General features: G+C 37.4%; 1 protein-coding gene across 3 annotated transcripts in view; it reads left to right on the top strand.

The window, feature by feature from the left end:
- The window catches only part of CDH8 (cadherin 8), a 417,595-nt gene that overhangs the window by 216,626 nt on the left and 185,499 nt on the right, over positions 1 to 15,470 (top strand). For all 3 annotated transcript variants that reach the window (XM_007993552.3, XM_007993550.3, XM_007993547.3), the window contains exon 7: positions 666 to 919. In XM_007993552.3, the coding sequence (XP_007991743.1) occupies positions 666 to 919 (254 nt within the window). The remainder of the gene's footprint in view (positions 1 to 665; positions 920 to 15,470) is intronic.

Raw genomic sequence — 15,470 nt, 5'->3', positions numbered from 1 at the left:
CATATTTCTTTACATGCCCACCTGCCTCATAGCATAAATTCATAATAGAGAGCCTCTAAGAATGTCCTAAAAAATAATAAACCTCATTTTAACCACATGATCAGTAGAGTAGCAATGCTTTAAAGTGAAATCAGAAAATACTCTTTGTGGGGATTAGTGCTAAATTATGCTTTATAATGTCTCCTTGGACTAAACAATGATTATTTCTAGTTCTTTACATTTCACACTCTGTTGCAGAGATGATAAAATATTCTTCCCAGATAGAGATTGTGTTCGATGTCGCCTTATCTGCCACCAGCAGAGGCCCGATTAAGTGGCTGATTAGTATGCAGGTCATGCTGTCACTAGTAAAATTTTATTATGACTCTGAAGTGAAATTTTGATGGCACAATTCATGACTGTGAATATTTTGTGAATTCCAAGTGAAATGAGCAAAACAAAACAAAACAATAGGATATTAGATTCACTGAGCTTGTATAATAAACAGATACCAATAAATGCCCGTAAAATTTACAGGTTGAATCTGGGGGGACTGGAGAGTGATCCCATTAAGGCTCACAAATGGGTTTAAATGCACATAACTTTCATCCATCAGTATTATACTCATTTGTTCTTGCTGCTGTGGTCATTAGTGAGAAGCATTTATCTTTGTCATTTCTTAACAGCCTCTGGACTTTGAGACCAAAAAATCCTATACGCTAAAGGTAGAGGCAGCCAATGTCCATATTGACCCACGTTTCAGTGGCAGGGGACCCTTTAAAGACACGGCGACAGTCAAAATCGTCGTTGAAGATGCTGATGAGCCTCCGGTCTTCTCTTCACCGACTTACCTGCTTGAAGTTCATGAAAATGCTGCTCTGAACTCCGTGATTGGGCAAGTGACTGCTCGTGACCCTGATATCACTTCCAGTCCTATAAGGTATTTGTCTTTTAAAAGGAATACTGGATACTGCAAATGACAAGCAGATCAGTGCAAAATGCCTTTGCATGTACTTTCTGTGTGGCCGCCCTTGGGACTATGCTCACATCACCAAATAATGTTGGTTAGCCCATACTCTGTGTGTGTGTGTGTGTGTGTGTGTGTGTGTGTGTGTGTATGGTGTGTGTACATGCACATGTGTACCTTCTAAGTGCTACACAGAGCCCAGAGCCAGGAATATCAAGATGAATTCAGCTATTCCAGCTCTCAGAGAGCTCTATGAAAATGCAGAGTTGCAAATGTTTGCAATACATTTAGGTGGATCTTGTTATTTTTATGTTTTTGTTTGTTAGTGTTTTTTGTTGTTGTTGTTTGTTTATTTAGCTTTGGGGAAGCATTGCTAGTGTATCCTCTGTCTCTTTTGACAGTTATGGCGAATTATATATTAGAATTTAGAGGTGTGAGACCACTGTGTCAATGCATTAAGAGGCTCCTATCTTATTTCTGCATTTGGTGTTTACCTTTGAAATTATCTTTTTATCACTTCTTGGACATTTCTGATAGGTCAGCATATCTGGTTTGGTGTCTCCTAGATAAAAATCTTTCTCTGCATTTCAAAAATACCTTTTGTTTATAGTTTTTCTGCTCAAAATTTTTCCCCAGGATGAGAAATAATTCTTTATTAAAGCTTTTCTGCCTTTGCTTTAGAAATGAAGCTCAGCTTGATTTTTTTTTTTCTGTTGTACTGTACACACCTTTTCCTCTTTTTCCAGTCACCCAAATGACAGTACAGGTTCTCCAGCTAAGTAGCTTTCTCCCGAAAGCACACTGAAAATCTATAACTTCTATGCTGGTCTCCAAGGGTGAAGTGTTTGCTAATGATGTGTTTGAATGTGAATTTCAAATATTGTCTTACGAATATTTGTTGCAAAATCAAGGAGATAGAGAGTGAGAAGTAGATGGAGGAATACAATTTTAAAGAATTGTCCAGTTAATTTCTGAGTTAGATGTCAGCTCATACCAAACCCTTTCAATTTACAAGTCACAGATAACTAGGGCAGATATGCTTCCAATTACTTCATTTGGGGAAACCCTGGTAAAGTGAGTTATCTGTAGGTTTATTTATTCAATTTTTTAAAAAAAGTATTAAATTCCTGTTACTCACAAGGGTGCTGAGACTCTGAGGCTGAGATTAAAACCTTGCAGAACAGTCAGCACCCCAAATAAGTTGAGTTTGTACAAAAATTATTTACAGACCCAGAACAGCACTTTTTGTTTTTAAGTGCAAATCATTTCTAAATTCAGAACAACAAATAAGACTGCAGCCAATAAGGATACAAAGAAGGTTTCCTGCAGAAGAGTCTAACCTCTAAGAAGATGAAACTTTACCTGGGGATTTGAGAAATGGTCCATTGGCCATTCTCGGTTCTAAAGAAATTTCACAAACTATAGACATACACAACGGCCCATATTTGGCTAAGAAAATTATATCTATTAATGGGCCAATGTTGAATGCAATGGGAGGAATATCCAAAAATATTTACTTTGGCATGAATTTCCTGAAAATATCGTGAAATTATGCAATGGCTTTATGCTGGAATGCTGACACGAATGGGGGCAACGATACTTGTGGAGTGGATGAATCTGCCCTGTTTTTATGTTTCTCAATTACCTCTGAAAGGAACTCAAAAAGGAGTAGTTGCCACATCCTTTACATCTCCAAGCAGAAGACAGAATGTGAAGGAAGTGAATGAGATGGGTTCCACTGAGAGACCGATCAGAGAACCAGTTTTAGTACTTGATTTCACAAGGTTTCTACTCTTGTCAGCCAGGAGCATGTAAGGGCTCCAGAGTCTGCCAAGCCAAGGATCCTTAGGGAAAATAAGGGTTCAAATATCAGCACAATAACATAATAACATAAGCTCCCAACATGGAATACATGGTACCAGTGGGAGTGGACTGGCTGTGCAGAGACACGATCTCGATCATCTAGAGATGAGGCTTGAGGAACTTTTCATGCCATAATAATAGTAGCATCTTATTGGCAGAGCTAGCTATAAATCCAGGTGCATAGCTGTCCACATATGGCTGCACATTTTATAATCTATTCATTTTACTGATGGAAAAATGGAGATTTACTGATACTAATTCCAGTTCACACGGAATCAAGCGAAGATTCTCATCGTAGCTGCTAGTTATTACTATTGCTATTGTTACTTTTATTACTGTTACTGGCAGGAAAGTTTGTGTAGAGGAAGCTTGAGGCTGTTTAGAAATAACTTGTCCAGCTTAGAAGCATTTCATTTTCAGACAAGCTAAAGGGGATTTGAGAGTGTTTTGACCAGGAAGAGATGGACAGATAAAGCACTATTTGATGACACCGGCCTATCTGTGCTTCTGATAGATGTCAGGCAAGTGCTAGTTCCTCAGCATCTCTGGTTCTACCCAAAGAAGGGACGAATGCTGTTTCAAAGCATTTACAGCAGCCTTTGATGTGTCATTCAGAAGGGGAAGCCCACACATTTTTGATTAAACCTGGCTTGGCTCCATCGGATGAGAACTCAAGAATCACAAACCATATTTTTCAACATCTGTTCTGCATTTCTACAGTCCTCTGCCCCCACCTCCACCCCAGTTGGATCTGGAGAGCAGCTTCCCTCTCTCTACGCACAATTGGTTAATTTCAGAAGAAAATTAAATTTCCTCACTAGCCAGAGCAATGCATAGTTCCTTATGAGTCTAGCGGACAGATTTGGAGCCATTTAACCTTTTTAGACAGAACCAGAGGACATGGATATTCAGGGAATTACTGGGTAACACATAGCTATGCATTATTTTCTCTTTAGGACTGTTCTATTTTATACACTAACAAGAATGTATCCATCTTTTAGGATAATGCTTAATTTGCTATCCAGCAAGAAATAGGCATTTATCCCAGCATCTGCCACGCTAAAAAATGGTTATTTGTTGGTTAGTCAGCTTCTCATGCAGTTCAGTGTCTTTTTAGAGCACATTGTCAGGCTAGAAATAACATGTATTTTTGAATTCTTATACCTAATACTATATCTCTATCTGTATGTATATGTCTGTATATTCCTTTCGAGGGGAAGATGAACAGTGACATAGAGAAAAATCCGTCATCTTACCCTCTCATTTGTAGGAACATTAATTAGTTCCTTGCTACTTTCTGCAATACCACGTCTTTCAGTAATGTAAAATAAAAGTGTGTAAATTATTGAAAAGATGACATATTTTGAACTTAGGGAGACTAAGGTTGAAATCGTATCACTATTGCTTCCCAGTCAGAGAACTAGTCCCTGGAATTCTCTGAAATTCAGTTTTCTCCTCCGTATGGGATAATATCAACTTTCTTGCAGTGTTAATGAGATGATTAAGTGACAATATTAAATAAAATATGTGGTAGCTAGTAGTGTTACCAGTTAATAATAGGCAAGCCACCATCAAGTTCACATCTTAAAAGCAAATTAAAAACCTAAAACTTATATTAGTAGAGATTCACCTAGGTGGCTGACTGTGTGCAGAATTCTGGTGTTTTTTTATTTGACAGTTATATGCTAAATAGTCTAATTAATATCATTTAGTCTATTTTTTTTTCCCGCTACTGCTATGGGTGTTGTTACTAGTGAGTGCTTAGTATATATCAGGAACTGTGCTACATATACTCATTTCATTCTCTAACACCTATATGTGGAGTCATCATGTTGCAGGAGTTTGCTCCTTAGTTCAGCTAAAGCTGGGTTCTTGTCACATAACCAGGAAAACTTAGGCACGTGGACACATTGAAGGGTGAGTAGGAGAGGATTTTATTGGGCCAACGGAGAGAGGAAGAAAAAAAAAAAATAGCAAAGCAAGACAGAGTCATGCTAACAGGCTCCCCACCTCACAGATTGAATCCCCGGGGTCACAACACGGGAAGTGAAGAGGCCAGGCTCCTCCTCCTGCCCGTGGCTCCGCCCTCTTCCCCCAGTGCACATGTAGGCATGCTCAGACACAGCCCTGGGAAGTTCCCTCATCTGCACAAAAGCATCAGATGTAAACACTGGTGGGGCAGGTCGGAGATTCTACGGGTACCTTTTATCTATTTAGGCATTTGGCTGTCTCAGTTACACCTATTTAAGAGATGTGAAACCTGAGGATTAAAGAACTAACTTGCCCAGTATCACACAAATAGTTAGAAGTGGAACTGGGGTGTGCACCTGGGTCTTATGATGGTGCCTCGACAATCCACAGTCCTTTCTTTTCCTTGTGATTTCTGTAACTCCAATTGTGCCTATGAGCTTTAGCTTTAGGATGACTGAGTAGGACCAATTATAATGGAAATAATTGACTACTCATTCTCTAAATGACCTCACTGAATATCAGGAAAGAAGAAAAATAAACCAAATCTGTGGAATTAACCAGAGTATAAATGCTGTGATCTTTGCTCATCTGCCTAGCCTCCTGATATGGGTTTATTACCTTTGGCTGTGAACCAGATTGTGATGGGCAAGGTAAGGGGGAAAACAATGTTATTTTTATTTGATGAATCCGACACCATGTTAAGCTCCTATTATATATTATCTCACTTAATTCTTACAAATGACACCAAGAAATACTCAGTATGATTTCAGTTTTATAAAGAAGGAAACTTAAAAAAGGATTAGCTTCCTGTACTTGGTGATATATCACATAGAAGCAGGACGAGAGGTTAAATACAAGTTTCTGCTTATCATTGGCCGCTATACGTATGCATGCGCTTCTAGATTATGGATTCTTGAAAGTGGAATACGATGATGACAGTCGGTGTTTACTGAGCCCATACTTTGTGACAGACACTCTGAAAAGTTGTTATATGCAGCAAATTATTTATATTTAAGGTAAGCATTCCTACCCCAGAACAGGTATTAAAATAAGTCAGTTCTTTCATGTAAATCTGCTATGGCCCATTTTATTTTCTCATCTCATAAACTTATTTCGAGTGTGTATTGGGTGTACCGTGGCTTTGAGATGTGATTGTTTCTAAGGAAATAACTTTCTATTGTTTCCCAAGCGTTCACATTGAATGAGGCTGCATGAGCTGCTTAAGTTAAAAGTGGAAATGATGGCCATTCAGCAGGCAGAGTAGGAGGTCAGCATATAATCATTGTGGCCACAGTGCTGTGTTGTCCTATTTCCTCTCTTGAATATAAATACCCACTCAACACAGGAGCATTGCATTTTTTTTTTTCCTACTGGTATTCTGGCATTTCTATAATTCACCTGAGTTACCAGGGTGGCTGTTCATCATCAGTTTTCCTGAAAACACTCTTTATATTCATGATATCCAAGGATGCTAAAGTGAAAATATTTCATACTGTAGAAAACTTGGAATTAATTTAGATGGTAGACTGTGTATTGATTGATTCCCTCCTCAATCTTGCAGTAACTCTCATTTTTGGTGAAGAGCTTGTGTTTGTGATGTGCGTGTTTGTGTGTGTTAAGAGCGCTTAATAAGAGATCCACTATCTTATAACATTTTTAAGCGCACAATATAGTATTATTAACAATAGGTGCAACATTGTATAGCACATCTTTAGAACTTACTTGTTTTGCATAACTAAAACTTTATGACTGTTGATTAGCAATTCCTCATTTTCTTTTTCCCCAGTCTCTGGCAACCACAATCCTTCTCTCTGATTCTTTGGATTTGACTATTTTAGATACCTCATAAAAGTGGAATCATGTAGTATTTGTCTTTTCGTGACTGGCTTATTTCTCTTAGTAGAATGTCCTTAACATTCATTCATGTTGTTGTGTACTGCAGGATCTCCTTCTTTTTAAAGGCTGAATAGTGTTTCAATGTCTCTCTATACCACATTTTCTTTATCCATTCATCAATGAATGTTTAGGTTGTTTTCCCGTTTTGGCTATTGTAAATGCAATGAACATAGGAGTGCTAATATCTTTTTAATATCTTGATTTCAATTCTTTGGGATAAGTACTCAGAAGTGAGATTTCTTAATCATATAGTGATTCTGTTTTTAAGTTTTTGAGGAACCTCCATACTGTTTTCCATAACAGCTCCACCATTTTGCATTCCTGTCAACGGTGTATAATAATCTAGTATTTTTAAATAATTAAAACTTGTTTCATTTAATTCTTGCACTGTCATGGCCAGATAAAAATTTGATTGTCCCCAATTTGAAAACAGCACACTGTTTCAAAAAACTCACTATACCTGCTAATTCAACTAATGGTAATTAATTCATTAAGTCACATATTCAGAAACTCATTCATTCACTCATTTACATTAATTCATCTTGTCATTTATCTATATTTTAACTGACGTTTTGTCCAATTATTACATTTTGTAAAGAAATTTCTAGAAAGACATAATATCTGTCTTTGTTGGCTGAATATCCCCAGAAAACCAAAGCCCTTCACAGTTATCTAACTAGTCTTTTTTTTTTTTTTTTTTTTGAGATAGAGTCTCACTCTGTCACCCAGGTTGGAGTACAGTGGCACAATCTCGGCTCACTACAACCTCCGCCTTCCAGGTTCAAGAAATTCTTCTGCCTCAGCCCCCTGAGTAGCTGGGATTGCAGGCATGCACCACCATACCTGGCTAATTTTTTGTATTTTTAGTAGAGACGGAGTTTCACCATGTTGGCCACGCTGGTCTCAAACTCCTAACCTCGTGATCCCCTTGCCTTGGCCTCCCAAAGTTCTGGAATTATAGGTGTGAGCCACCGCGCCCGGTCTTATCTAACTAGTCTTTTCTACATGCTATCTGAAAATGGTAAACAAAATAGAATTGTAGAGCTTTAAGGTCACATGGAGGAAAACATTTCCTAATGCATTTTGAATAGAAGTTCATAGATATCCAAGGATGCCAATAATGTTAAAGTGAAAATATCTCACCCTGTAGAGAACCTTGTAGTAATTTGAAGGGTAGATTTTATTTATTGTTTTCTCACATTTTTATTCTCCCTTCATTTTCTGTCTCTCTCTCTCTCTCTCTCTCTCCTCTCTGACTATAAAGAAATTATTTGGGTAAAAAAAGGCTCCTTCTTTTCCTTAGAGGAATAATAAATAATATGTGACGCAGGGACCTTAGAATTCTGGAACTAGCAGAACTCAGATAATATTATTTATTAAAGCAGTTAGAGTAACCAGTGGAGCAATTAGAGGCAAAAAGCTGAAAACTTGTAGATGGAATTTTTGATACTCAACGTGCATGTGAGAAAATGTTAAAATGGTTTCTTTAGGCATAATAACAAAAGCTAGAATGAAATTAAGCAGTGAGAAAGAAACAGTTGGAGTTCAGTGAAATATAATAACTGATTCATAACTAAGGGGTTTATTTCATTATGTGTGGCTCTAAATAGCATCTTCACTTGCAGTTGGCTCACAATTGTATCTTCCTATAAATTTTCCATACAGAGGCTGCAAACCAATGTTTACCGAAACATTTTTTTATGATATAAAAGTGCATTTATGCCATTTAAATTTGAAAAATAGATACACAGTCTTTCTCCAAGGGCAGGGACTCCCTAATGGAGCTCTAATAATCACTACTGGGACTAAAGATAGGGAGACCAGGTCACTTTGAATTCCAGTGTCTTTGCTATAGGACTTCACCGGTGAGTTGCACCTTCTAAGGGGAGAATGTAAGTAGCATCTTCGATTTTGGAACTTCGTGTTTTGTTCTGCACAGCATCTAAAGTATGCTGAGAACCATGCTGATGTAAAAGAGGGCACTCAGGCTCCTGTCCTGATCTGTCCTCTAAATTCCGGTACACTGAACAATGAAAATATCATGACGCTTTCTGCCAATAGACTGTGTTGCCCATGACTGCATAATTTTCACCTTTTTTCTTTTCTTTTTAAAATTTTACTTTAAGTTCTGGGATATATGTGCAGAACATGTAGGTTTGTTACGTAGGTATACATGTGCCATGGTGGTTTGCTGCACCCATCAACCCATCATCTAGGTTTTAAGCTCCGCATGCATTAGGTATATAATGCTCTCCCTCCCCTTGCCCCCGACCCTTTGACGGGCACAGGTGTGTGATGTTGTCCTCCCTGTGTCCATGTGTTCTCATTGTTCAACTCCCACTTATGAATGAGAACATGTGGGAACTTCACCTGTTTTTCTTTCTAAAGAGCTTACTAAAGGGACAAAAGTCCATGATGTTAGTGAATACTTTGACTCCATTACACTAGGCCAGGGTTCAGCCTGTGGGCCAAATACGGCCTGCTACTTCTTTTATTTTTTCGTAAAGTCTTTTTTTTTTTTTTTTTGAGATGGCATTTTGCTCTTGTTGCCCAGGCTGGAGTGCAATGGCTCGATCTCAGCTCACCACAGCCTCCACCTGCCGGGTTCAAGCAATTCTCCTGCCTCAGCTTCCCGAGTACCTGGGATTATAGGCATGGGCCACCATGCCCAGCTGATTTTGTATTTTTAGTAGAGATGGGGTTTCTCCATGTTGGTCAGGCTGACCTTGAACTCCTGACCTCAGGTGATCCGCCCGCCTTGGCCTCCCAAAGTGTAAGAATTATAGGCGTGAGCTACCACTGTGCCCGGTCTAGTAAAGTCTTATTGGACCACAGTCACCGTCATCCTTTTATGCCCTACAACTGCAGAGTTGAATTGCTGTGCTAGAAACACTAGGGACTGCAAAACCTAAAATACGTTCTTTACAAAAAACTTTGTAACCCCCTACACAAGACTGATGGAGGTTTGGTTTCCATCCGTAATTTGAACAGTCAACTCCCATATCATTCCAGGATTTTACTCTGTCTCAAAGCTCCCTGAAATAAACTTCTCAAAATAATTGAAAAAATTTTAGCAGTCAAATAACTTTTTTTGTATTAGGATACAGCTACCTTTGATGAGAATTGTCATTCCCATCATTGCCTTAGAGTCCTTGGAATCTTAGTACTCATGGACCCATGACAGCATGCACCCATGTTGAATCTGCCAGAAAATGCTGGCTTCCTCAGCATAGCTTTTGAGGACATTTTCGTAACCCTGATGCAGGATGCAATGGGTACCCTGGTAAATACTGTGATGCTTCCCTGCTAAGAGTGAGGAATTTGTTTCCTTCGTGGTTTTATTATAAATCTGTGGGTTTTTTTTCACCTGTTCCTTTTCTTCTTCTGATCTCAGTGATGGCTATAATACAGGGTTTGGAATTGAGGCTGTCAACTGCCTTAGCCAAACCCTAGTCTCTGCACTTTAATCTCTTCGCATGTTCTTTGATTTCAGTAGCATTTCTCTGCCTAAATGAACGAAGTGGCAAAAACAAGAAACTGACATTAAATAGATTTGTGTGTACATGAAACTCAAATATGCATTCTTCTGTACGACACTAGGTTTTCAGCAAAGGATATGAAAAAATATTTTATGTATCTTTATTCATGCATATTTAGCATTTTAGTGCAGTTCTTTTTGCATATATTTCATTTACACTTTGTAGCATTAACTCCCTGAATTACACATATTCTTATTCCCATTAAACAAATGTGTTACAGGTTTGAAAGTACATGGAGTCTGAAATGAAAGCTGTTTGCTAGGGATTACCACCTGTGAAAGGAAAGGAGCAGGAGCATGATAGACAGACAGTGAAATCAAACTGCAACTCAGTCCAAGCCAAACCTTGGCCCAGACTGGTGGGTTCCTTTGGAATTAGTGTTGCTCGTCAGAGGAGTCCTATATCATGCCAAAATGGTAGGACCTTTATACCTCTGTTTGCTTAGTCTTCAGATAACCTCTGGAAAGGGAATTTTCTGAAACAGAGGTGGACCCTAAGTAGTGGGTAGCGGGAGGCTATCCCTTGACCACACCCCTCACATCTCTGGCACCCTTCCCTTGAAGGGCAATCTGCACAGCAGTTCTTCATGCCTATAATGCATATGCACACTGAAACTCTGTAGTAATGAAGTAATTTTACTGAATTCACACTGCCAGCTGTCTACCTCCCAAATCCACAGTGGTTACCATATTGGATAGCACAGGGCACACTTCTCAACCTACAATGTCTTCCCTTGGATAAATACATATTTGTTACACATTTTGAGATGCAAACCTCATAGTGGAGAGTTAAGTTGCCTGAAATATTATCAATGTCATATACTAGACCTGGCTATTAGTTATAAATATTAATCAAATTACATGTATTAGTAAAATATTTTAAAACTAGTGATCTAAGGTGGTAAAAATTGCACAAGAATCTTGAGAGAGAAACAAAAAAGAAAGTGCTGATCTAGGGTTTAAAATCAGCTTTTTTTCTGATTGGTGAAGCCTCTGTATTCTGTAGGGAACAAAACTTAATAATAATGCTTATATTCTGAGAGAAACAAAGTTGCTTGTGTAGGCTGAGTCATGATATCTGACATTATTACACTCATAAGGCAAAATAAATCGTCTATTTTGCATCATGACAAAGGGAGATTGACATCCTTATCTGATGTTCAAATATTTATGGGAGTCATTGTAACTACACCTTTATTTTTCCTTATATTTCTACATTCTCGTTTGACATGATGTGTTATACAACTTTGCTTTTGATAAAGGGCAATCAGATTTGACTTAATGTTGCAGAGGAAAACATAGTAATGCATGTTTTAAGAAGACAGCACAGTAGAAATGGAGAACTTCCATTTTCATTCATTTATCAAAGGTTTATTAGCTTTACCCCATAAGTATGAAGTCTGCTTCCTGGGGGATGGGACGGGTCTAGCCAAAGTGCCTTTGAAACAGGCAATAGGGGACAAATCAAGTTTGGGACAATCTATTGAGGTTCACACCTTCATAGTAAAGGAGAATACAGATTATGAAAGTCCTTAAAAAGGGTCAAAGTCATGGAAAATACATTTAATGGCACAAAGCACAGGAAAATACCTAAAGCCCCTTTCAAAGCCAAGGATCTGAAATTGGACAGAACAAGTGTGGAAGGGGAACAGGGTGTAGACTGTGGTGAAGAGAATTGTCTGTTTAATGGCAAAAGAAGACACATTTCTGCCTAACCTTTATTAGACATCAAATACATGACCTTGGGTTTTGCATTTGTTTAATTGTACAAGACCAGGTGAAACCACGTGAGTAGACATTGCGCTTAGGAATAAGCATTTTTTTAAAAAAATATTTTTGTTCCCAGAAAGAACTACATCTGGAAGAACACTGGAATGATGTGTTTATCCTATTACTATAGTGTATATAGTGTGTAAATAAGCAAGCACATCATCTGAATATAAATGCATCTCTAATTTTAAGGTTGAGAGACCACCAGCCTAGGCAACATGGTGAAACCCCCTATCTATAAAACATACAAAGAAATATCTGGGCATGGTGGTGCATACCTGTAATCTCAGCTACCCAGGAGGCTGAGGCAGGAGGATCACTTGATCCTGGCAGGTGAAGATGGCAGTGAGCTGGGATCGTGTCACTGTACTCCAACTTAGGTGACAGAGGGAGACCTTGTCTTTGGGGAAAAAGGAAAAAAAAAAAAAAAAAGAACTAATAGACCATATCGTGCTCAACAGTTCATTTCCAGTATTTTCCAAACTCCTTATTATTTGCTAAATGAACCTTAATATCCAATTAAAACTTCAAATTATATACACATTTATGACATTTTACAAAACCTAATTTGACATAGTTATACAGTACTTTAAAAATTAATTTTGGTGTGCATGCTTTCCTTAAACATGTTTTTTTTCTATATTGTAAATGATTTTTACCAAAATGGAAGCCACTTATATAATCAAATATCACCATCTTCATAACTTTCCAACATTTAATAAGAGTTTATTATGTGACAGATACTATGGTCAAAATATTATACATGTTTCTCTTACTAACTTTATGACAGGGGAAATGCATGTTATCCCCATTTTACAACTATAAACATTGAGAGACAAGAAAGTCTATAATGGGCTACTCCACTAGATTACAGGAAGGATTAAGTGAAAAATTAATATACAGGGTTTAGCAGAAAGGCCAAGAATTAGGAAAGATTCAATAAATGCATTAAATATATTATTAAATATCAATACTGGATCTGGTCCTATGGTCTGGACTGTTACATTGTAAGATGCTATTTCTATACTTCATCATCTCTGTTCTGTTATCTATTAGTGTTTATCAACCTTGACTCTATTTCCTATGGAGAGAAGTATGACAGGCATGATCAACAGCTCCAAAAAGATGTCATTCCAGAGAAGGGAAAGATTCTCTTCACTTCTAGATTGCCCTTGGCATTGCTGGGTCATTGTGGACCTGTGGACATTCATAGGAATTGATTGGGCTTCCTGTGTCCTGGGGGTAAGCCGTGAGGATCAAGGTCATCAGCAGGGCTTTGGTGTGAGAGAGTTTATCCTCATAACTCGTAACCTCCCGTCATAGAGAAGCACACACAAGAGATAAATCTCAGATAGCCACCAGAACTTCCAGATTCCATGTATTTCTAGAAATATTTAGTCATCTTTTGCTAATACTTATGTGAATATTTCTGATCCATTTGTTGTACTTGAATAATTACATAGGAATGGGTAAAAGAAAATAAGACAGAACTATTTTTAACTTGAAAAGCAATATAGATTAATTAAACATGTTACAAACATGATATAGGAGTGTTTCTTCAAGACCTCTTCACTTCCTTTGCTTTCCATGTTCAAGTAATCACTATGCCTGGTTTATTTTACTTCCTAAGCTCAAACACCATCATCTCTAACTTGAATAGTGATAACAGCCTCATTTGCTCATCTCTTATCCTTTGATCTCCACACAGCTGCCAAGATGATTTCTACCTCAGTTTCAACCTGTGCTGCCCAATATTGTGGCCACTAGCCAAATATAGCTCATTGAAATTTCAGAAAAATAATTTGAAGTTACCAAAAATTAATTTAAATAAAATAAAAATTTTGATTTCTCAGTTACAGTAGCTAGATAGCTAGGGTGAAATAGCCACATATAGTTAGTGGTTACCATATTGGATAACACAGAGCATATTTCTACTACCATATAAAGTTCTATGCAATTCAGCTGTGGTTTAGATCATATCACTTCTGAGTTTATATCATATCACTCCTCTTAATATTATGCACACATACAAACATGATAGTTCTATGATAGTTGGCACTAAGGGGCAGTCACTAAAACTTTGTTGACATTAAATAAAAAATCAAATTTGCAATGTAATCCTTTCACAGTGTGTAAAACTGCATTCCATTTTTACATTTTTTTGTTACCACATCATCACATTTAGAATTCTCAGTAATGCACTATTATTTTCCTGGCTCCAGGGGAAAAAAAGTTCAAATTTCTCCAAAAGTATTATGTAAATATTAAAGAATTGATCATGAGTCAAACTGAATGTGGTATTTACTCTGGAGCATTTGCTTTTTTGTTGTTGTTGTTCCAGTGTTACATAAAATTATACATGTGATTATGGTTTTATTATGTTATTTTCTGAAAGTGTTTGTGGAACAAACTATAAAACAACACAAACACACTGAAGAAATGAGACCTGAAATGAATTGACATAGATTTGGAATCTGAGACTTCTATATTTACCCTAAATAATGTACAAGATACATTGATCGTGTTGACTGAATTTGCTTCATCCTGTTGGTGCAAATAGCGAGTAGAAATATCACAAAATCATGACTCTCCATGTAGAGCCCACACACCAGAATCTTTCAAATATGTTTGTTGTTTTAAAAAAATCTAGATATTTGGCAGTGTCATCTACAAGTAATGATAAACACTCACTGTGAGGCCACGTTTTAAAGTACAAGGAAATCTTGAATGCGTACTCTCACTTGGAGCGTACCTTAACCTTTTAAGGCAATCCTGTTGTTCTCATTTTTTAGATGAGGTAATTGAAGTGCAGATATATAAATTGACATAGCACAGAAGTTAGGAACAAAAGAGTTAGTCCCTGAAAAAGTCATCAGATGTTTCACACAAATTGCAGTAGAAAGAATACAGTTCAGAATAACTTTTTTCACCTATTATTCATTTATCTGTTATGGTAATCAGTATGACTGCTGTGTACATTTCAGACTTAATTGCAGTTTGTTCGTGTTGTACTGGAGTCACAGGGAGTAAAAATGAAAGATCCACGACATTTGAAACTCTGTTCTGAAAATGTTGAAAGTGTTCTGCATGTATATTCTCACAGATTGATGTTTTTATTACAAAAAACAAAAGTAATAGAGTGGGAGATGGAGGCTTTGTGTGGATATGTAGTATTGGGTATGGGTTGACTGAAAGGAGGTAGGAGATGCTTTAAATAAATATATGTTAACAACAAAAAATCTAATGTAAGTCCACACACACACACACACACACACACAAAGAGGTGGAATTTTTGTGCCAAATATCAGTATGAAATGTATGCAGCTGGGCTGTGATAATTGAGGAAATGTGTTACTCTGGTGAAAGTTTCTATTTAATATCAACAGTAGCAGCAATGCAGAAGTATGTTATTTCCCCAAATCAATAATATTCAGTTGGCCATTTTGACTTATTGCCAACCACTACACCAGTGTATTTTCTTAAATT

This window comes from Chlorocebus sabaeus, chromosome 5 (genome assembly GCF_047675955.1).
Source record: "Chlorocebus sabaeus isolate Y175 chromosome 5, mChlSab1.0.hap1, whole genome shotgun sequence".
Taxonomy (NCBI): domain Eukaryota; kingdom Metazoa; phylum Chordata; class Mammalia; order Primates; family Cercopithecidae; genus Chlorocebus; species Chlorocebus sabaeus.
The sequence above is the reverse complement of the archived record's forward strand: the minus strand, read 5'-3'. Positions and strand labels throughout refer to the sequence as shown.